Genomic DNA, 23,759 nt, shown 5'->3' with positions numbered 1-23,759 from the left:
CTTTTCCACAATTATTGCAGGGCAAGAGAAAGGAACAAGCAGTGAAGGGAGGGGGAGGAAAAGGAGCAGGGCAGAGAGGGGGGAAATAAATAGGACAGAAAGGGAGAAAAAGGAGCAGTTCAGTTCAGTAAAAACCAGCAGTAAGGGTTAACAGATGTCTGCAGGGAAGGACTGAGAGAGACATCACAGAAACGCCCACTCCTACCTCAATAGCTGCGGCTTATTCAGAAAGAGCTTATACAGAAAGAGCCGGAGGCTGCAGTTCAGATACTGAAGTCTGGGACAGGAAGTTGCAAAGGGGGAGGGCTGAGAACAGTTTCCAAGCTCCAAAAGGTATTAAAATAAAAGCTATTTCTTCTATTTTACATGGTTTGATGTATTGTGAAAATGTATGCTATATGTCGCCTTTAAGTTCCGTGTGGCTCCGACAGATGGCACCAGGCACTTGAGGAGGAGTCGCTCAGATGAGACGCAGTGCATTTTGGGATAAGGCGCACTTTTATCTAGAAAATAGTTCCCAGCTTTGCTTAGTTGTGGGCGGGTCGAGTAGGCGTGGTTCAGTGTAGAATGCTGACTTCGGGGGCGGTAGCTTTCACTCCTGGAGGCGTGTTTGTGGTAGTTCTGGGCAGTTCGTCTACTGTCACGTTTCTCCTCCCCACCGCTAGCATCTGTAGGACTCGCCTCGGCCGCCACTCATGGCGCGTTAGTGGCTGCAGTTCATTCCCTAAATTCCCGTGCGCCTTCGGGGCCGCTCCCTACACTCCATTGCCATGGCACCGCGGAGTTCCTCGGACAAGCGCGGAATGGACTCTCCTGATTTGCCCTTGCAGCAGCCTGCGTGCGTCTGTCCGAAACGTTGCGGGAGCTGCCGGTTTTTTCTGGGTTTTTTCGCCCTGTCATTGTCTTTACACCTGATGACCATCTGCTACTATCTGGAGCTGCGCTCGGAACTCAGGGAGCTGTCTAGGGGTTCGGGGACTAGTGAAGCTCCTGGAGGGACTTTGCAGCAGTGGAGTACTGCTTTGCGACTGGCTGACATGCAGCGGCACTCCGACCAGCGACAGGTACCCGTCTACTCTTTCAATCAGGGGGAACTCATTAAGTAGCATTCACAGAATTTACATCTTTCAACCCCCTCCTCCTCCAGTTTTGGGAGTTGTAGTTGCACAGGGGTAGCAGGCCCTCAGGGAGAGATATTCCTTAAGTTGTTTTGGGATGTGTTTAGAGATCTACAGCAACCTGTCGCTCTCCAGCTGTTGCATGAATGCTGCTGCCAGAGGGTGCTACTGGCGATTCAATTGATATCATGATCAGTTTAGATCCATGTCAGGAGTATCAGGGATTTCCTGTGATGAGGATGCCCGGGAAGAAGCCTGCCCATCTCGTTCCCTTTGGGACATGCATGGGGGACCACTGTGATGGAGGTGCTTTCCTAAAACTGCCTCTGTAAATGGATTAGTATGGATGCACTGAGTGACAGCTGAGACTGGCTGTATCTCATAGTGGGACATTCACTAAGATTCATAGTTGCGCTTCGCCGCACTTCGCCAGGCGTATTTTCGCCAGCGCTCTGCAAATTCACTAAAATCCAAAGTTGCGCTCAGGGGTAGCGTAAGGTTGCGAAGTTGCGCTAGCGTTAATTCGCCAAGGAAAGCGAAGTTACACTAGCGATGGTTAATTTGCATACGGCGCCAAATTCAAGTTACAATGGAGGTATATGTAGCAGAACTTCATAAGCCTGGGAAACCTTCAAAACAGCAAATAAAATTTTTATTTTGCCCTACACATGTGCCCACTGTATAGTTAAGTTGCCATGAGTTAGGAAATGTTGGGGGGAAGGAGGGGAGCCCCAAAAATGTTTTCGATCTTTTTCAGCCTATCACCCATAATAAAGAAAAAACGCATTTTTTGGGACTTAGAAAAAATTGTAACTTTTTTTGAAGCAATCCCTATCTACTCTATTGCGTTTCGCCTGGTCTGAGGTGGCGAAGGAAGTCTGGCGTAAAAGGTAGCGTTCAGAACAATGCGCGCGTTAGTGAATTTGCGTAGTTACGTCCGCTGCTCAAATTCGGCAGGCGTAAGGGTGCGAAGTAACACTAGCTAAGTTACGCCAGCGTCCGTTAGTGAATCGGCAAAGTAACGAAAATGCCCAATGCTGGCGAATTCACGCTAGCATTAGGCGCTTCGGCGCTTAGTGAATTTGCCCCATAGACTCCATTATATAGTGAATAAAGTACCCCCTATTGTAAAATATAAGGATATTATAAGTTACCGAGGAGTTTCATGACCATATAAAAACACGAGGCCGAAGGCATCAGAACTCGCTGTTTACAACTGATGACATCAGAACTCACCGTTTATAAGGATATAATTTAAAGATATTCATAGCTTTTGTGTATTATAATCTAATAAACCAAACTTTCCTTTTTCTCTGTTATAATAAAACAGTACCTTTTACCAAACTAAGATATAATTAATCCTTATTGGAAGCAAAACCAGCCTATTTGGTTGTATTTAATATTTGCATGTTTAAAGGTCTACACTATGGAAATATTCGTTATCCGGAAAACCCCAGGTCCCAAGCATTCTGTATAAACTGTCCCATGCCTGTATATCTTTCAGGGGATAACTGCAACTTCCTGTACCTCTGGCATCCATTGACAGTAGCAGGATGAAGAAAATGTCATTCTAAGAAAATTCCCAGTAAAAATTAATTGCAAATTTAATTTGTGTAATGTTATTTGTACATACAAATTTTGTACATGCAATTTACAGTAATTTTCTGAACTGTAGCCACAGTCAATCTTCTGCATGCCTCTTGGCAGGGTCTGTTAATCAGATGGGCCCACCAGCACAGAGGATAAAAGGAGATCGGCACCTACAGCAATTACATTTATGAATAACTGAAAAAGGAAGTAGTTTGTACCAGTATCACGATAGGGCTCCTGCGCCACAGCTTCTGTCCCAAATAGAAGCAATGCAAATGCCAAGTCTTTAGAATTGTGGACAAACAGGAATATAAAAACACAGATGCTGTGCTGCAAGGCTTTTATTTTTCACAACATGTTTCGAGCTAAAGTGGCTCTTTTTCAAGTGTTAATCAGTGCACATTACAAACAGGTTTTTAAATCCATATAAAATCCACCCCCTTGGCGTGATAGGTTACTAAATACATTAACTCAACAAGGTCACTGCATTGGGGATTTGTTAGCCTGGCCTCATATCATATATTGTGATCAGTGTAACTGTGGTACTTAGAGTCCAGTGTAGTGAAAAATCCAAACAACCATAGATAATGGTAGGTTACACTTTACCCCCTGTACTGCTTTTTTGCCTACAAAAATAGTCCCGTTTGTTGCAAATTCTACTGTTGCAAATTCTACTGTTTTCAATTACATGAACATCATATTACTTAAGTAACAGAATTGTATTACATAAAAGTTACAACTATTTTTCTTTCTTTGACCGTGTTGCATTGTATAACGATGTTCCAATTATGTAACAATGTGGCGGAACTGCCCAATTTATCTTACCACTCAGAGGATCTGATACTGTACGAAATCTTGTTTCTATTATATTTTAAACTATGGGGCAGCCACATCTTTCTCACTGAAAAGGAACATAATAACAGGTTAAAATAGAATAGATTAAAGTTTGGATCAGCATTATACGAAGATTACAAGAAGCATCCTACACTCCACTGGTCATTCATACCTTTTAGGGTCAAACTGTCAAGTTTCTTAATCCACAATGCCTCTTTCTGTAGCAATATTTTTCTGATGTCGCCTCCTCTATGTGGTAGTTCAACTACTTCTAATACTAAACATTTTAGTTGGGACACATGATGGTTATGTACAGTAAAATAACATTAGACTGGGGTGTCCGTTGTTGTTTCTTTTTTAAAATTGCGGATATCTCCCTTGTGTTCTTTTATCCTTTCTTTCACTTTTCGTGTGGTTTGTCCCACATACACCATGCCACATGGGCATTTTAACATATATACCATGTACTCTGATACACCGGTGGCATAACTATGTAGTTGAATATTATTACCCTTTGTTGGATAGAATACCTTATCTCCTTTTATGATAGAAAAACAACACACACGATTAAAACAAGGGTATGTTCCTTCTGTTGGTTTTCCCTTGAATATTTTTTGCATTCTATTTTGTTTAGGTTCTTCTGGGCATAGTATGTCTCTCACTGTATGGCCCCATTTATAACAGAATAATGGCACATCAGTAACCGTTTTACTTATAGTTTTGTCCTTCTGTAAGATTGGCCAGAATTTTTTCACTATTTTTTCTACTTTGTTACTGTGTCTCCCATAATTACTCACTAGGGGGATGCTGTTTTCTAAGGCTTCTCTATCAATAGTGTTTCTCGTGGAATGTTTTCAACCTCCCACGCAAGGGATACTAACCTTTCTTTTCTATAGCCTTTCTCTGAGAACCGTTCGATTAAATCTCCTGCTGCTTTCTTGTACCCACTTTCTTTTGATGTTATTCGTCTAGCTCTCAAGAATTGGCACTTTGGGATAGCCCTAATACATTTTGGGTTGTGAAAGCTCGTTGCATTCAATAGATTATTTCGGTCTGTATTTTTCTGATAAAGGTCTGTACAGATCTTGCCTAGACCTAATGTAAGTTGAAACATGTGAAAAATAAAAGCCTTGCAGCACAACATTTGCGGTTTTATGTTCCTATTTGTCCACAATTCTAAAGACTTTACATTTATGAGTACAATTGAAACCATTGTAATAAATCTTTAATGGAGTCTTACTTATAATTACAATTTATTTTGTGAGGTAGAATACTATTTTTGGGTTTTTGTTCCCATTAGCTCCAGTATCAGATGGTACCAGTAAAACATGCATTCTTCTGAGTTGTTCCTATGTATGGTATGCATCGATGGCAAGCTAATTTATGTATTTGCATAGAACAGAATATAAAAGTATAGCAACAGTATACTGTTGTAATGGAAAGAACAATCTTCACTTGGTACTGGATTTTGTCTTGTAGAATGCAAACTTAGTTTTTGTATCTAAATGAAACACACTTCATGGCATTACAGCAAGTCATTCTTCTTGTAATTTGTCAATCCTTGCTAATATAAATGTTATATTACAGTATTTTTGATGGACCCTTTTACTTCTAAGGCTGTTTGCTGGCAGTGAATTAATGGTACCCTGTTGCTGTGAGGGTATCACCTTGGTTCTTACATTCATTTGGGTTTGTTTGCAGTGCAGTCATTTGGGGATTTTACCAGCTGTGCTTGTCTGGACAGCTGGAAAGATGGTAAGAACATGTCCTACTGTTGTATTAAATTGCAAATGGTTTGTTCTGCAAATGTGATGGTTGTTCATAATGAACAGATGTGGCAGTTTTGTACGTGATAAGGAATACAGATTTGAAAGGGAGACGGACTGCAGTATTAATGTAACCGGCACAAATCCTAACCCACAAATTGTTGCCATTGTAGAACCTACGCCTTCTCACTCTGTACGCTACTACTGCACAAGCTTCTGGTTAAAAGACAGGTAATCGTTGAGACTATGGGAGTAGTGTGCTTCCTCAGTCTGACCTACATTTAACCCTTACCTGCAAAGTTTGTTCAGATTTCCACCAGAACCCACCCAAATGGCAGTATACCTGCGGGTCCCCATGGGTTTCGGGTCAGCCTGTACATCACCAGACTGCAGCTCTACCAAACAAATGGACCATCCACATGAGTTGCATAACATCTGCCTGGTAGGCCTTAAGACTAAATAGCATAACTAAATTTTTGTATAACCAACTAATGACCTAATCCTCCACCTTTTGTGGTCACCGTTTGAACTGACCCTTAGGTAGCCATGCTAGAATCACTGAACCCGCGTGTCTCACAATTATTTCTGTGTGGCTGCCAATGACTCGTGTGAATTTGCAGTTCTTGGTAAACCATTTGCTCATCCCAGCTACATGGGCATTGTATTCAACTCCTCTGTGTTATTTTAAGTAATACCCAGAATTCTGTACAGGAGTCACAGCTCTCTCTTAGTTTATTGTTCATGGCCCACAAGGGTTACATGCATCACATTCAGCCTGATTTGGCAATGGTGTGATTTGCTTAGTTGCAAGCTTGATAAACAGAACTATAAAGACTGTATCTAAGCAAACCGGATCCATATACACACCAGATTTGGAGGATTTTTTCCTTGCTTTACATTGCATACCATGGCAAAATAGTGTGATATGTCTAGCTGTTTTTTAACTAATGAAACTTCTTTCCTTAATTGTTTTGTGCAACTGCCATATAATGCAGTTAAAAAAATAAACTCTTATTGAACCAGAGCTTAACAGCTGACCCGGCTATTTAGACGTTTTCTGCTGGAATGAAATAAATTGCCCCTGGGGTGTTGATGCACAGATGATGATTACTGTGTATTTGGCAGGTATCCTATTCTCTTATTGATTACTCCATAGTTCTGTTGAATGCAGGTGAATTTCCTTGGACTATGGAATGAAATTATCTGTTCATTGCTTTTGCCAACAATTCAGAGTGACTGATGTTATTAGATTTTGCAGTTGACTTTCTTGTGATGGCATGCAGTCTGCCCACCCCTATCTGGTGTTGTGGTCAGCCACTGGCCCACAAGAAGCAGTAGTGGTTTCACCCAGTGCTGGCAGACCCAAATCAGGGCAATCTGTTGGGTTGCATCACATTCAGCCTGATCATTCACCCCATGGGAATTGTCCTACATGTGGCCAGTTTAAGCAAGATAGTTGTTCTCTCTCCAGAAGCCATTCCATAAGTTCAGGGACTGCTTTGCTGATATTCAGCGAATACCTGACCCAATACAGGTCTCGCTGTTATTCTGCTTTAAACTTGCAGGGTTCACTGAATTTTTAACCCCCCCAATAGCATTTAAACTGCAGCTGAATTGAAAATAAATAATGCACAGACTGCAAAGTGTCTTCTATAAAGTGTAGGGATGGGTTCACCTTGTTTTGCCTCAAAAATGATGCCCATAGACTTGTATGAGGTTGTGCGTCAAAAAAAAAAGATGCGCGTGAAAAAATGTTTTGACGCCCATAGACTTTAATGGGCGAATTTTTGACGAAACGAAATGAGTCAAATTCACCCATCCCTAATAAGGTGGGAATGTTTTAATACCACCTTTGTAAATGCTACAAAAATGAATTTTATGTTTCAGGCATAAAGCATGTGTTAAGCATTTAATTCTGTGTACTTTGACCTTTCCCACAAGACCTAATTAGATGTGTTTTTGTGTTCATTGTGTTTTTTTGTACTACAAAAACAAGATCAGAATATGTTCTCACAGTTAAAATGGCACTAGTTTTATTGTTCATGCATGAGCTCGCTGTGTGTGGAAGAAGGTTATTAACAAATGGTGGCTATAATGGCTTTAAAACAATTTATAACTGTAGCTTTAAGTGTAAGCGGGCAATTAAAGGAATGGATTTTCCCTAGGGGCTCTTCCATTTATCTTTCCTACAATGGACAATTAAATACTCAAATAACAGATACTCTTTAATTAATCTCCTTTTTTCCTTTCTAAAACGTCTACAATTCTAAAAAATGAAGAGGATAAAGAACAAACTACGCAATATGTTGGCGCTATATAAATACATATTAATAATAATAATGTTTTTATGTGCAGAGCAACAAACATTTTTGTATAGACTTCCAGTAACCCAAATACAGCAAGTTTGCATACTAGAACTTGCTTATTTTCTCTGTTTCTCTAAAAAGGAATGCATCTTTACTGGGTACTCAAATATATCAAGGTTAAGAAAACAGATGCACATAAAAATAATGTAATCTGTCCTGACTGAAGCCTTCATTATATTAAGTCTCTGTGCAACACCATAGGGAATGTGTACATCCACTTTGCTGTGGGCTTATTGTACCTTCCAAGAGGTAAAATGAAAATTCCTAACTACCTGTATAAAGTTGTCCTCGGTAGCTTCATACTTGATCTTGGTTGGATTTCTTCAGGTTGGAAGTGCAGCCTCCTTTCACACTGTCATTGGTCATTGGCTGCTTTATTTAAGATAGGTATTAACTAAAAAAAGATATAAAAAAAAAAAGGCCCACTGTTCCATGCATTATTAGCTTGGACTGCAGATTAGGTTACTATGCCTTAGGTACAGGGCAAAGAACCAGGCATCAAAGTTTAGTAACTAATAGAGACAAGTTCAGAGCTGTGGGCCTTACCTACCTCATTGGTTTCTGTGGACTTAAAGAGATACTAACACCAGAAATACCTTTTTTTTTTACATCTATCATAATATTGTGTTCGCATGCTATCTATAATTTTGCCATAAAAGTATTTACAGATGCTTTACATTACCCATCTGATCCCCCATGTTCCTCTCTGAGGGTGCTACCATATTTGAGCTTCAGCAGTCTGTTAGCATTAGAAACTCTGACATGTTGAGAAGGGATAGTCAGATTAGCAGAACAGTCAGGTTTAGGAATTTAAAGTAACAATTACTTACAAAAGCAGCCCTATCGGTGAAAAACGATCAACATGAGCTGTAGTTAACGTTTGATGTACATTAATATTTTGAATAATAATTTATTAGTGTGCGTGTGCGACTCAGTGGCGGAACTACCGGGGGAGCAGGGGGTGTGAGCGGGCCAGGGCCCGCACCCCCTCAGGGCCCCCCGGCAGCTTGCGCGCCACTGTAATACGGCCTAAAAATCGCGTACGGAGGGGGGCCCAGCTGCGCGTCACGCACCAGGGCCCGCCCCCTCTAGTTACGTTACTGCATAGACTTGTTTTTATGACACTTTCATTTTACAATCCATTTACCAAACGTGCTGTACGTTTGATAACAGCCCCTAGTCAAAGGTATAAAGCATTGCCTTATGCAAAAGATATTTTATGTCTAGCTTTTGCTTGTTGTTCAAATATTTTCTTTTCTTGCCAGAAATGTCTCCCAACTTGTTTTTGAACTCCATACATTACTCATGAATTCATCTCTTTAGAAGGAATTCCATCACCTGATTGCCCTTACAGTGAAGAAATTCTTTCCTCTTTTTCGGTATCAACAGGTGTCCTCTTGTCCCTTGCACTGATGGCATTTGTTGTCTTTATCACCTCCAGTACGTGTGACAAAGTGTCAAAAATTGGTGTCAGTGTATATTGGCAATTCTGGCACTGATGCTACAAATGCCACCAACAAAATGTCCTATGTGCCAACAGCTTTATGGTAATGCAGGGGAAATAGTAGTTCTGCATTCTAAAGATGGCCATACACGGGCACACACAGTGCCTCGCAAAAGTCTTCACCCCCCTTGGCATTTTTCATGTTTTGTTGCCTAACAACCTGGAATTAACCCTTTCCCTGCCAGCTGTTTTGTCCTAGATGCAAACATCTACTGCCAAGCAGTTTTTAGATATTTTGCACTCTTTCACTTTAAGGGCCTTTCCTGGGGCGGTCTTTTAGTTTACCCAGGAAAACAATATATTGTTTTTTTCAGGACAACCTGAACTTTCAAAATATGCAAGAATTTTGGTGTAATTCTGTAAAAAAAAATATAGGCTTCTAAGTGTCTAATAAAATGAAAAAAATCATGTTTCACAAAACCCAATCACATATATCAGAAAGATCATTTATTTTATGTACGAGAACACAGCCGATTTGGAAAGGTCTATGTCTCCTGAACGCGGCAATACCAAATATAAAGAGTTTTATAGAGATTTCTCACTTGTATAGCTCAAAATCTACAAGCAGTACACTACCAAATTTCTAAAGCACCGCTCCCCAAACGGCATACTTCTGATTTCAAGGCCAAACATTCCACTAACAGTAGGTTTACCCTAGAAAACTACCCATTATTAGAAAGAACAGATTCTGGTGAATCAAAAATGGGTAAATATATCTTTGCAACACCAATTAGGAACGCTTCAACTCACCACCGCTTAGCTGCTTCCCTGTGGTTCCGGGTGCTCAGTCCGCAGTGTCCCCACTGCCAACAGTATATACACAAACAGATGAACGGCACTCCGGTAAAAAACAGGTTTTTTATTGCTGGGCACTGTAGAAATACATAGGCCTTACGCGTTTCGGGAACACCTTCCCTTAATCATAGGCTTACAAAATGAATCGAGGAATTGCTTTATATACAATAGATCTCTAGCGACCTCTATTGGTTGTCTGAATTATTACGGCTAAAAATACATATTTTCTAATACTTTATTATACTTTTTATGTTAATAAAACCAACCACGCTCTGCTAAAATGTATAAAACAAAAGAGGGGGAGAAGGGGGGGACTTTCTGCCTTGGATATTACATACAATTATCTGTTCAAGTTAGCATATAGCATTGTCATGATATCTTAAGTGCTTGCTGTTTTGTTTCCCTTAGGGCAAGTCAACTCTTTTTCATTTATTTAATATCTTGTTACTTTGGTTTTTCCTTTATCTATTCATCTACGTCTTATATTAGTACTTATATAAGTAGGTGTGTGCACACATATATGCATATATAGAGGGTGAGGATTGACATAGTCAGATTCTAATGAAGACAATGGATTGGTCTTCCATTAGTTTATATGATTGTTACATGGACAAACCCAAATGTCCTAATGGGTTGTCCTGTATCTCAACCTGGATCAATAGATATGTATATGTATATGTATATATATATATATATATATATATATATATATATATATATATATATATATATATATATATATATATTCAAATGACGTAACATATATTCCACATATATCAGTATAGGTAAGTAATATCATGTCTTGTATTCAAGCCTTTTGGTGTTCTAGTTTCAAGTTTTAAGATCCAGAAGGCTTCCCTTAAATTAATGGAGTGTAGTGGGTCACCCCCTCTGAATGGTACCTTTACCTGTTCAATGACTTTAACAGCCAAGTCCTGGACACCTTTTGAAGAACATAGAGCAAAATGTTTGCCCACAGGAGAGCCCTCATTTTTTTTTGTCAATCGCCCTAATATGCTCCCTAACCCTTTCCTTTAGGCAGCGGGTTGTGCATCCCACATATTGTATCCCACAACATTTACATTCCAGTAGATATATAACTCTCTTAGTATTGCAGTTATAGAAGCCATAGTTTTTAAAAAGTCCTCCCGGTTGCATTAGATTTGAAATTGGGTCCTGTGAAGATAACCGTGCATGTCTTGCATGGCATTGTCCCACATCTATATGTACCTCTAACCGAAAGCCAGGTACTGTTGGAATTGGTTGAAACTTTAGTCACCAAGCTAGGTGCCAAAATCTTTCCTAGCGTAGGGGCTTTCCTTGAGACATATCTGATATCCATCGACTTCAGAGTCTCTGCTAACCTGGTATCATTATATAATACTGGAATATGTTTCCTGATGATGCCGCAAATTTTATTATACTCTTCACTGTATTCTGTTATAAAATAAACTTGATTCTCCCCTTTAGTGGCATGTGTCCTAGTCTTGGGATAAGAGTGCAAACGGGAACCATTTTTCTTTGTTAAACTCCCTGCTTTATCAAGTGATGTCCTTACAATCTCTTTTGAGTAGCCCCGCCTACGGAGCCTCTCTCCCAGCAATAGGGATTGTTCGTTGAAAGTATCGTCTTGCCTGCAATTCCTTCTATACCTGACAAACAGGCTATAAGGGATACTGCGTATAGTGTGCTTAGGATGACAACTATTGGCTTTTAGTATTGTGTTGCCTGCCGTCGGTTTCCTAAATATATTGGACTCAATGCCTCCCCTCAAGTGATTACCTCTTAAATTAAGATCCAGAAAATTAATTTCCAGATGATTGTGCTCTAGTGAAAAAATTAAATTGTGCTGATTGTCGTTTAGATATGTGTGGAAATCACCAATTGTGGTACCGCCCCATATAAACAGTAGGTCGTCTATATAGCGGCCATACCATATTATGTGTTGGCGGAAGGGGTTTTCTGTTCCATAGACACGGGACTGCTCCCACCACCCCATATAGAGGTTGGCGTAGGAAGGGGCAAAGGAAGCCCCCATAGCGGTCCCCCGTCTTTGGAGGTAAAAACCCCCATCAAAGTAAAAAAAAATTGTGTGTTAGCAAATATTCTAAAACTAAAAGTGTGAAGTGAATGAAATCTTCAGTATATTGTTGTGCATCCCTCAATATCTTTGTGAAGGCCAGTGACGCCCAATGTATGTGGTATCATTGAATACAATGACTTCACATCCATTGTGACCCATGTGTACGTTTCTAACCATTTCACGGTAGACAACTTATCCAACAAGTGACTTGAATCCCAAATAAAAGAATCCAATTGAGGTACCAAGGGGTTCAGGCAAGTATCCACCCAATCTGAAAGGCCTTCATTAACAGACCCTATGCTGGCCACAATGGGCCTACCTTCTGGGGACAACAATGATTTGTGTATCTTAGGGAGGTGGTGGAAAATCGGGACTATAGGTTGTGTTCTCACCAGATATTCCTTGTCCCGAGGATCCACCAACCCCAACGACACCCCATAGGAAACCAGTTGCTCAATAATGGTCATATATTCACTTTGCGGATTAGAGTGTAATTTTTGATAGGTATCGGGATCGTTAAACTGTCTTTCAGCTTCGGATATATAATCCGTGGTGTTCATGACCACAACACATCCTCCCTTGTCCGCTTGTCTGATTGTGAGGGCTGCATTATCTCTCAAGAATTTTATAGCTACTCTTTCTTCACTAGAGATGTTCTCGGGGGTCTTCCTAGGCCTATCTAGACTTAATTTGGTTAGGTCGCCCTCAACAAGATCTTGAAAAGTGTCCATAGAGGGGCATCTAGATTGTAGGGGATTAAAGCTAGAGGGCAATTTCTTAGACAAAAAGATATGACCTATGGTATTCTTTTGACTTTGGGACTCTGTTGTACCTTCCCTTTGTAAAGAACTTAGATCTGTAAGGCAGCAGTATTCCTGAAAGGAATTAAAATTTGGAGACCCATTTTGTTTAACCCCAGTAGGTACGCTATTAGCCTCTACCTGTTGGGTGTTGTCACTATCTATCCCTATTCCACATAAACCAAAATGTCTACGTAGGGTTAATTTTCTGATAAACTTATTTACGTCTAATAAAGTGTTGAACAGACTAAAATGATGTGTGGGTGCAAACGACAGCCCATTACTGAGGACTCTCTCTTGGATTGGGGTCAGGGGCATTGAGGAAATGTTAACCACATTCAATGAGTCCTGTTCTTCTTTTTCAAATTTGTCCTCAACCGATATTGTCCCCCTCAGAAGTCTTCCTCCTCTTCCTCTTCTTGTCTTCTTTCTGCCTGATGGTTCTGTCTGGGCCAATCTTTCTTGTCCGTTTTCTTGCGTTTCGGAAACGTGTCCTGGCCATGGTAGTTTTTTGCCTTTTTTGGTATCTCTGATGTATCGAAATCCTCTAGATCCAGTTCAGTCGGATTAGCCCTGGTGGTATGTAAAGAAGTGGGCTCAACATCCTCGGTACAAAAGGAGGATTCCTCTCCTGAGTCACTGGGTGTGCTCGAAAAGGATCCTCACTTTTTGTGGTTATACTTATCCTGCTTTTTCCTTAGAATAGACTTCGATTTATTCCACAAATAGACCATTTCGTTATCATAATCTCTTTTGTCCCTATTCAATTTACGTTTCTTACGGGTACTAACTGAAGTTTCCAATTTGGAAAGATGTTCCTGCAATTTCGTGTCTAATCTATCAAAATCAGGAGATTTTTCAAGGGATGTTAGCTGTATTTGTGATTCTTTAATCCCATCTCTGATATTAGAGAGTTCCTGTCGTTTATAGTCAATTATAAGACCCATCAGTTCCATAGAGCATTTAGATAACGCCTCATTCCACTTATTGGCAAAGTCCTGATCCCCCCCTGGCAAATGTGGGATATTTTCTCAATCTTAGTCCCCTGGGTACCCATTTTAGGGAGATGTAGCTTTCTGCTCCTAGCTTTCTGCATCTCACCATCCAACTCTGCTGCAAATCTTTGTATTACCATTGCCAATTATTCAATTGTGGGGTATGTCTAATTCCTGCTAATTGAACTTACTGCTCCTAGCTTTCTGCATCTCACCATCCAACTCTGCTGCAAATCTTTGTATTACCATTGCCAATTATTCAATTGTGGGGTATGTCTAATTCCTGCTAATTGAACTTACTGCTCCTAGCTTTCTGCATCTCACCATCCAACTCTGCTGCAAATCTTTGTATTACCATTGCCAATTATTCAATTGTGGGGTATGTCTAATTTCTGCTAATTGAACTTACTGCTCCTAGCTTTCTGCATCTCACCATCCAACTCTGCTGCAAATCTTTGTATTACCATTGCCAATTATTCAATTGTGGGGTATGTCTAATTCCTGCTAATTGAACTTACTGCTCCTAGCTTTCTGCATCTCACCATCCAACTCTGCTGCAAATCTTTGTATTACCATTGCCAATTATTCAATTGTGGGGTATGTCTAATTCCTGCTAATTGAACTTACTGCTCCTAGCTTTCTGCATCTCACCATCCAACTCTGCTGCAAATCTTTGTATTACCATTGCCAATTATTCAATTGTGGGGTATGTCTAATTCCTGCTAATTGAACTTACTGCTCCTAGCTTTCTGCATCTCACCATCCAACTCTGCTGCAAATCTTTGTATTACCATTGCCAATTATTCAATTGTGGGGTATGTCTAATTCCTGCTAATTGAACTTACTGCTCCTAGCTTTCTGCATCTCACCATCCAACTCTGCTGCAAATCTTTGTATTACCATTGCCAATTATTCAATTGTGAGGTAGGTGTTAAAATACATCAGTTTACATTTATCTAGCAATTTGTTGCTTCCTTTAGTGAATAGTTTGGTATGTCCATTTTATTGCTATTGATGTCTGTTAGATGACAGATTCTTCTGTCTTTAACTTGTCTTAATTAATCAATTGCTGGCCCTCACCCATGTGACCCTCTTGCTGTATATCAGGACATTCATTCTAGGGGAAGCATAGCAGGGGTGAGCATGGCAGGAGAACCATGGCAGATTTAACAACTTAAGTCCATCAAGTTAAAGTACAGAAAGTTTAAGTACAACATATAGAGTTAGACAGCAGTTGGATCAGAGTTGAATTGGACTCTCCAAGCAAACATTGGACATCACTGCTCATCAATTCTTCTATCAACAAGATAAGACGGATTATACTGTCTAACTATGTTTAATTTGATTGCCTTCTTTTTCTCTCTCTCCTCTATACTTCTGCATATATCCTCTGCACTCCAACATCCATCAAACTATCCGGAAATTGAAATCTCCTCTTCACTGCTCCCATCACCCTCTCTCAATCTAAGCACACTATCTTGTATTGTTTAATCTATTATCCCCTCTCATCCCATCAAACAATACACTGCTCGCACGGTCAAATCTAGGTCACACCTTGTCTCACTCTCATTATTACTGTTACTTGCAGCTGGGGATATCTCCCCAAACCCTGGTCCAACTCACTCAATTGTACCCTCACTTATTCCTACTCTCAGGCATTCAACAAGGTCTTTTCCAGTCTCTCAGACTTTACGCACTTCTAATATTGCAAACCTAATTCACATAAAACCAGCACCCTCCCTGCCTTTCTCATGTGCCCTCTGGAATGCACGGTCAATCTGCAATAAACTAACAGCAGTCCATGACCTCTTTATAGCTAAATCCCTTCACCTTCTTGCAATCACTGAAACATGGCTCTCCCCCTCAGACACCGCTTCAGCTGCTGCCCTCTGCTATGGAGGCTTCTCACTTACTCACACTCCTAGACCGGATGGCCGTCATGGCGGTGGGGTGGGATTTCTTCTCTCCCCCAAATGTAGGTTTCAAAATCTAACTACACCAACTTCTCTCTCCTTCACTTCTTTTGAAGTCCACAGCATACGTTTGTTTTCTCCAATCTCTCTGCGTGTTGCTGTCATATATCGCCCCCCAGGTCCCTACTCCTCCTTCTTGGATCACTTTGCTGCCTGGCTTCCATACTTTCTCTCCAGTGAGACACCTGCTCTCATTTTAGGGGACTTCAACATCCCCATTGACAACTCTGCTTCTGCTGCCACCTCTAAACTTCTCTCTCTAACAGCTTCATTTGGTCTCTCTCAGTGGACCGACTCACCTACCCACATCGAGGGTCATGCTCTTGACCTTATATTCTGCCACTCATGCTGCCCATCCAACTTAATTAACTCTCCCTACCCTCTGTCTGACCATCATCTACTCTCCTTTCAGATACTGCTTTCACCTGCACCTTCACAACCATCTCTCTCTACCCATACGTACAGAAACCTTAATGCCTTTGAACCACAACAATTATCAACAGTATCAGCATAATCCATATCTCATATTAATACTCTCTCCTGTCCCAATATGGCAGCTTCTCTTTACAACGATGCCCTTTCAACAGCACTTGACTCCCTTGCACCTTCTACCACCCGTCACAGCCGGCCAGCTAAACCCCAACCCTGGCACACTAATGTAACACGGTACCTAAGAAGATGTAGTAGATCAGCTGAGCGACGGTGGAGAAAGTCACGAACTGATCCTGATTTCATCCACTTCAAATTCATGCTCTCCTGCTATAACCGAGCTCTATCATTAGCCAAAGAACAATACTTCTCTTATCGAATATCTACTATGTCCTCCAAACCACAGCAGCTGTTTGCCACATTTAACTCACTCCTATGCCCCCCTCCACCTCCTCCACCTATTAATGTTACTGCCCAAGACCTTGCTCATTTCTTTAATGAAAAAATCGATCTCATTAGGCTGAGCATACCGTCCGACAACAATCTCAGACCAACGTGCAGTCCACTCACATCTACTTTGCACTCCTTCACCCCTGCAACTCTAGATGAAGTTAGCAAACTTCTAGCCAGCTCAAAACCCACCACCTGCTCCCTTGACCCCATACCCTCTCGCCTTCTCCACCCAATCTCTGATACACTCTCTCCTGCACTTACCCACCTATTCAATCTTTCACTCTCTACTGGTACCTTTCCATCATTATACAAACAAGCACTAATCACTCCTATCCTCAAAAAAACCTTCCCTTGATCCCAGCTCTCCCACTAACTATCGACCGGTCTCCCTTCTTCCATTTGCCTCCAAATTACTAGAAAGGCTTGTTTACAAACGCCTGATCCAGCATCTCACTCACAACTCCCTCCTCGACCCCTTGCAATCTGGCTTCCGCCCATCACACTCGACTGAAACTGCACTCACCAAAGTAACCAATGATCTTCTATTGGCAAAGTCTAAAGGTCATTATTCCATTCTAATCCTTCTAGATCTCTCTGCAGCCTTTGACCCAGTTGACCACACACTCCTCCTTGACATTCTACACTCATTTGGCATTCGGGACACTGCTCTTTCATGGTTTACATCTTATCTGTCTGACCGTTCCTTTAAAGTTTCCTTCTCTATCTCTACTTCTACTACTTTCCCACTCTCTGTTGGAGTTCCTCAAGGCTCTGTTCTTGGCCTCCTGCTGTTCTGACACCCAACTCTACTTGTCTACTCCTGATCTTTCTAATTCTGTCCTTTCCCAAGTCACAGACTGTCTCTCTGCTGTCTCCTCCTGGATGTCACAGCGCCACCTGAAACTGAACCTTTCTAAAACAGAACTCATTATATTTCCTCCAAGATCTTCCCCTGTCCCTCAGATATCACTCACCGTAAACAACACAACCTTTCATTCCACCACACAGGCACGCTGACTAGGAGTCATCTTAGACTCTCATCTGTCTTTTTCACCACACATTCAAACACTTGCAAAATCTTGCCGTATTCAACTGCGCAACATTGCTCGAATACGACCCTATCTCAGTTCAGAATCAACTAAAACACTGATTCAGTCTCTCATCATCTCCCGCCTTGATTACTGCAACTTACTCCTCACAGGTATTCCAACAAGTCACCTTTCACAACTCCAATCTGTTCTAAACGCGGCCGCTAGACTCATTCATCTAGCTCGCCGCTCAACATCAGCTGCTCCCATATGTATGTCCCTTCACTGGCTCCCAATCTCTTCTAGAATCAAATTCAAATTACTTACACTCACATTCAAGGCCCTTAATAATGAAACCCCTCCCTATATTTCATCTCTAATTTCCAAATACTCTCCTTCACGAAACCTACGCTCTGCTTCTGATCTTCGCCTCACTTCTCCTCTGGTCACTTCTGCCCATTCTCTTCTACAAGACTTCTCTCGGGCTTCTGCTTTTCTCTGGAACTCTCTGCCACAAGCTGTCAGACTTTCTCCTTCCTTCCAAACTTTCAAGCGCTCCTTAAAGACCCATCTGTTTAAAGAGGCCTATTCGATGCACCTTAATTAATCATTGCTGTATCAAAAATGAAAAAGTGTTTATACAATCCTAATGTCTTAATTGTACCCTAACCTTTTAGTTTGTAAACCCTATTGTATTCTGTAATCCTTGTCTGTTATCCACCATTTATTCCCTGTTTGCTATAACTGCAGTAAAGCACTGCGTATCTTGACAGCGCTATATAAATAAATGATGATGATGATGATGTACTTTTCAAGGGATAAAATGTCCCAACATGTTAATAGTTCATACGACATCTGTTTCTCCAGGGTTTTAAATAGATTGAACACCATATTAGTCCCATCTTCATCGGCCTCCATATCCCCTAGCATAATTTCATATCTATTGAATCTGTGCACACGATCCTCCAAAGTTTCCAACGCACATAGTCCAGCACCTTCCCCAGATTCTACAGTCCCACATCCTGCCATGATTGGGTTAAAACTCTGCTAGAATTATTATGCAGAAAAAATTGTTGTTTTAACCCGTATTTGGGAAGCAGCTGTTTAGAAAGATGGCTGATTGCCATAAAAATGGAGCATAATATTATAGTATAAGAAAGTTTAAAAAGTGGTCTTTAGCTTGTTGGTAAAAACACATTCTATGGCAATCCTACAGACTCCTGGACAAGCCAGGTATGTAGGATATATTATATGTGTAGAAAGAAGCAGGGCAGCTGGGCATATACAGTAAACATATACAGTAAAGCATTCACATAAGCTTTAAACCATAGGTAGAAAATGGCACATTACCGGATCCACCGTGTTGTAAGAATCCTTACTTTGCAGACCCCAGGTCCCTGTAGTGTGCTTCTGTATGTGCTGTATCCATGCAGCGCTTGTGGGCCAGTGTTTCACGTGGTGCAAAGGGCTTATGAGCGATGACTTTGTCAGCGTGTATGTAGCGCTGGCAGGGTCGGCTTTCACATAGCGATGGGAGATTACAAGCGGCGGCTCTGCCGTGAAGAGACGCGTCCTCTGCTGTCTCCCGCAGCGTGCTCCTATAGTGCGCCTGTCAGCATGCGCCGGATCCGTGCAGGGGGAACCCGCTCCGTACTGGTGCTGGAAATGCCGTTATTGCCGCTCCAGCTGCTCCTTAATGGCCGCAAATATGTATTTTTAGCCGTCATAATCCAGACAACCAATAGAGGTCGCTAGAGATCTATTGTATATAAAGCAATTCCTCGATTCATTTTGTAAGCCTATGATAAACGCGTAAGGCCTATGTATTTCTACAGTGCCCAGCAATAAAAAACCTGTTTTTTACCGGAGTGCTGTTCATCTGTTTGTGTAAATATATCTTTGTACTCCAAACTACCAAGTTGCAATTGTTTCCTAAAGTTATAATGTTTTATAGAAATTGGTGAATTTTTTTTTTTTACAGCATCATATCTCCCACACCTCATTAGGTATCAATGTAAAACACCCCGAATATGAAAGCCTGGGATCCACTGAACAGTTTGATGCCCAATATGTATAGGTGTACCCAAGCATGTGGTATATAGGGGTCCTAAAATGTAGACACCTCATTTGAGCTATCAGTTCTGTAATTCCAGATACTGCAAAATCAACACATTTACATAGTTTGGGGGGGGGGGGCAAAGTTAGAAAAAAGTACGTTCACCCCAGAAAACCATATATTTTTGTAAAGTACACATTCCCACGGATCTAAAATGGGTATGCATGTCTTTGTACTACAAAGTACCAAGCCGCAAACCATTCCTAAATTTGGTGATTTTGGTGACAATTTCCAAAAGTCACCTCACAATTTCTACCCTGGAGCATAGTATTACCCACATACTTTTAGGTATCAAGAGAAATCACCCTAAATATGAAAGCCTGGGGTCCTCTGAACAGTTTGATGCCCAATATGTATAGGTGTACCCAAGCACGTGGCATATAGGGGCCCCAAAAGGAAGACCCCCATATGGTCTGTCATTTCAGGTACTGCAAAATCAAGACATTTACATAGTTTTGCGGGGGGCAAAAGTAGAAAAAGGTAAGTTCACCCTAGAAAACCATATATTTTCGGAAAGTACACATTCCCACAAATCTAAATTGGGTATGCATGTCTTTGTACTACAAAGTACCAAGCCGCAAACCATTCCTAAATTTGGTGATTTTGGTGACAATTTCCAAAAGTCACCTCAAAATTTCTACCCTGGAGCATAGTATTACCCACATACTTTTAGGTATCAAGAGAAATCACCCTAAATATGAAAGCCTGGGGTCCACTGAACAGTTTGATGTCCAATATGTATAGGTGTACCCAAGCATGTGGCATATAAGGGCCCCAAAAGGAAGACCCCCATATGGTCTGTCATTTCAGGTACTGCAAAACCAACACATTTACATTGTTTGGGCGGGGGAAGTAGAAAAGGGTAAGTTCACCCCAGAAAACCATATATTTTCGGAAAGTACACATTCCTACAAATCTAAATTGGGTATGCATGTCTTTGTACTACAAAGTACCAAGCCACAAACCATTCCTAAATTTGGTGATTTTGGTGACATTTTCAAAAATCAACTCAAAATTTCTACCCTGCAGCCAGAAGCGAAACTAGAGGGGGACGGGCCCTGGCGGAGGACGCGCAGCCGGGCCCCTGCCCCCCCTCCGTACACCCGAAAACTGCCCTGTAATGTGCGCCGATCAGCGGCGCGCAGACTGCCGGGGGGCCCCGAGGGGGTGCGGGCCCTGGCCCGCTCGCACCCCTTGCTCCCCCGGTAGTTCCGACACTGCCTGCAGCATCGTATTTCCCACATACTTTAAGGTATCAAGAGAAATCAGCCCAAATATGAAAGCCTAGGGTCCTCTGAACAGTTTGATGCCCAATATGTATAGGTGTACCTAAGCATGTGGCATATAGGGGCCCCATATGATCTGTCATTTCAGGTACTGCAAAATCAACACACATTTACATCGTTTGGGGGGGGGTGTCAAAGGTAGAAAAAAGTAAGTTCGCCCCAGAAAACCATATATTTTCGGAAAGTACACATTCCCGCAAACCCAAATTGGGTATGCATATCCTTGTATTTCCTAAATTTGGCGATAAAAGCAACGGTTTTTACATTTTTGAAAATCGCCTAAAAATATTGCAATTGGCCGTATTTATCGCACCCAATTTCTTACATACAATTGTAAAATAACATAAATATTGATGCCAAGGCACTACTGAACAGTTTGATGCCCGATATGCATAGATATACCAAGGCAACTGGTATGTGCGGACCCCAAATAAAAATAGTGCATATAAGTTTTCACCGCTGCCGATTCGCCTTCTGTGAACATAGACCATTGACTTCATATTATGTGCCTCAAGACCCTCCTAACAGCAAAGACCCCCCAAAACCATATGTTTTAGATTTACCAACGTATGTGGTGTGTACGGACCCCAAATGAAAAACATGCATATGAATTTTCACACTAGCCAACTAAGCTGCTGAAAACAGTACCCCGACTTTGCGTTATGTGTTTTAAGACATCCAAACTGTAAAAAGCCCCCAGAACACCATATATTTTTAGAAAGTACATATTCTGACGGATCAAACAAAGTAAAATATATCTTTCTATACCAAAGCACCAAAGAGCAAAACTATACTAAAGATGCATAAGGAAAAATAATGCAGGGATAAAATTGCAATAAAACCACAAAAATTGTGTAAATCAATGAAATAACAAAATGACTGATCCAACAGCATAATTGGCCAAAATCGATTACCCAATAGTCATGCTGCCAAAACAAATGTTTTTTAGGGGTAAAAAAACACAAATTAGTAAAATGAAAAAGTAAAAAAAAAAGCCCTCTTTGTGAGTTTTTTGTGTATACATGTGTATACACTTCTAAAAGTGGTGTGACAGTGTGTATATAAGTGTGAAATAAGTGTACATAACTTTACGAAAAAAAAAAATATAAATATCTTTACTAAAATGATTGTGTAACTGTGTATAGATCTATACAATGTAGTGTAGTGTGTGTGTGTGTATTGTGTGTGTAGTGTGTAATTTATAAAATAAAGGCCACTTACCATTGCTGGAGCAGGAGGGATAGTCTGATGCTCTAGAGACTTTCAGCAGCGTGTGTGCTGATGAGAGAAAAGAAGAAAGACGGAGGAGCTGGTAAGTTGCTTCTTCCTGCGATTTTAGGTCGGCCCTGCAACAATCCTGTTGCAGGACCGACATGACTGCCCCCCAGCCTTGTTGCCCAGGGGGCTGTCAGCACTGCTAAGTCTCTGCAGAGGTATGTTCTTGGAAGTTAAAGCCCTTGCCTGCCAGAACGTACAGCGTACGTGCTTGGCAGGCAAAGGGTTAAAATGTATTTTTTGAGAGTTTACACCATTTCATTTACAGAACATGCCTACAACTTTGAAGAGATATATATATATATATATATATATATATATATATTATTATTATTGTGAAGCAAACAACAAATAGGACAAAATAACAGAAATCTTCAGCGTGCATAACTGTTCACCCCCCCCCCCCCCAAGTCAGTACTTTGTAGAGCCACCTTTTGCTGCAATTACAGCTGCAGGTCACTTTGGATAAGTCTCTATGAGCTTGCCACATCTTGCCACTGGGATTCTTACCAATTCCTCAAGGCAAAACTGCTCCAGCTCCTTCATGTTAGATGATTTTCGATTGTGAATAGCAGTCTTCAAGTCTGACCACAGATTCTCAATTGGATTGAGGTCTGAACTTTGACTTAGCCATTCCAACACATTTAAATGGTTCCCCTTAAACCACTCGAGTGTTGCTTTAGCAGTATGCTTCGGGACATTGTCCTGCTGGAAGGTGAACCTCCGTCCAGTCTCAAATCACAGGCAGACTGACACAGGTTTTGCTCAAGAATATCCCTTTATTTAGCACCATCTATCTTTCCCTCAACTCGGACCAGTTTCCCTGTCCCTGCTGCTGAAAAACATCCTCACCGCATGATGCCACCACCATGTTTCACTGTGGCGATGGTGTTTATGGGGTGATGGGATGTGTTGGGTTTGCGCCAGACATAGAATTTTCCTTGGTGGCTGAAAAGTTAAATTTTAGTCTCATCTGACCAGAGCACCTTCCTCCATACATTTGGGGAGTCACCCACATGACTTTTAGCAAACTCAAAACGTGCCTTCTAAATTTTAACTTTACATAATGGCTTTTTCTGGCCACTCTGTCCATGTCAGAAAAGGTGTGTTTATGCTGACAGGTCATGTGACACTTAGATTGCACCCAGGTAGACTTCATTTCACTAATTATGCGAGGTAATTGGTTGCACAAGGATTTTTTAGGGCTTCATGGCAAAGGGGGTGAATACATATGCACATGCCAATTTTCAGTTTTTTATTTTTTTTAAATTTTATATTTATAATTTTAAATTTTTTTTTTTCATTTCACTTCACAAACTTTGTGCAGATCCATCACATAAAATAAGAT

General features: G+C 41.1%; 1 protein-coding gene across 4 annotated transcripts in view; it reads left to right on the top strand.

The window, feature by feature from the left end:
• Window positions 1-464: 464 nt before the first annotated feature.
• LOC108700067 (ectodysplasin-A) overlaps window positions 465-23,759 on the top strand; it is a 182,447-nt gene continuing 159,152 nt past the window's right edge. For all 4 annotated transcript variants that reach the window (XM_018232933.2, XM_018232932.2, XM_018232931.2 and 1 more), the window contains exon 1: window positions 465-1,064. In XM_018232933.2, coding sequence (XP_018088422.1) covers window positions 771-1,064 — 294 coding nt within the window. In that variant the 5' untranslated portion in view covers window positions 465-770. The remainder of the gene's footprint in view (window positions 1,065-23,759) is intronic.

The sequence above is a fragment of the Xenopus laevis genome, chromosome 8S, assembly GCF_017654675.1.
Source record: "Xenopus laevis strain J_2021 chromosome 8S, Xenopus_laevis_v10.1, whole genome shotgun sequence".
Taxonomy (NCBI): Eukaryota; Metazoa; Chordata; class Amphibia; order Anura; family Pipidae; genus Xenopus; species Xenopus laevis.
This window is presented reverse-complemented; position numbering and strand designations above follow the sequence as displayed.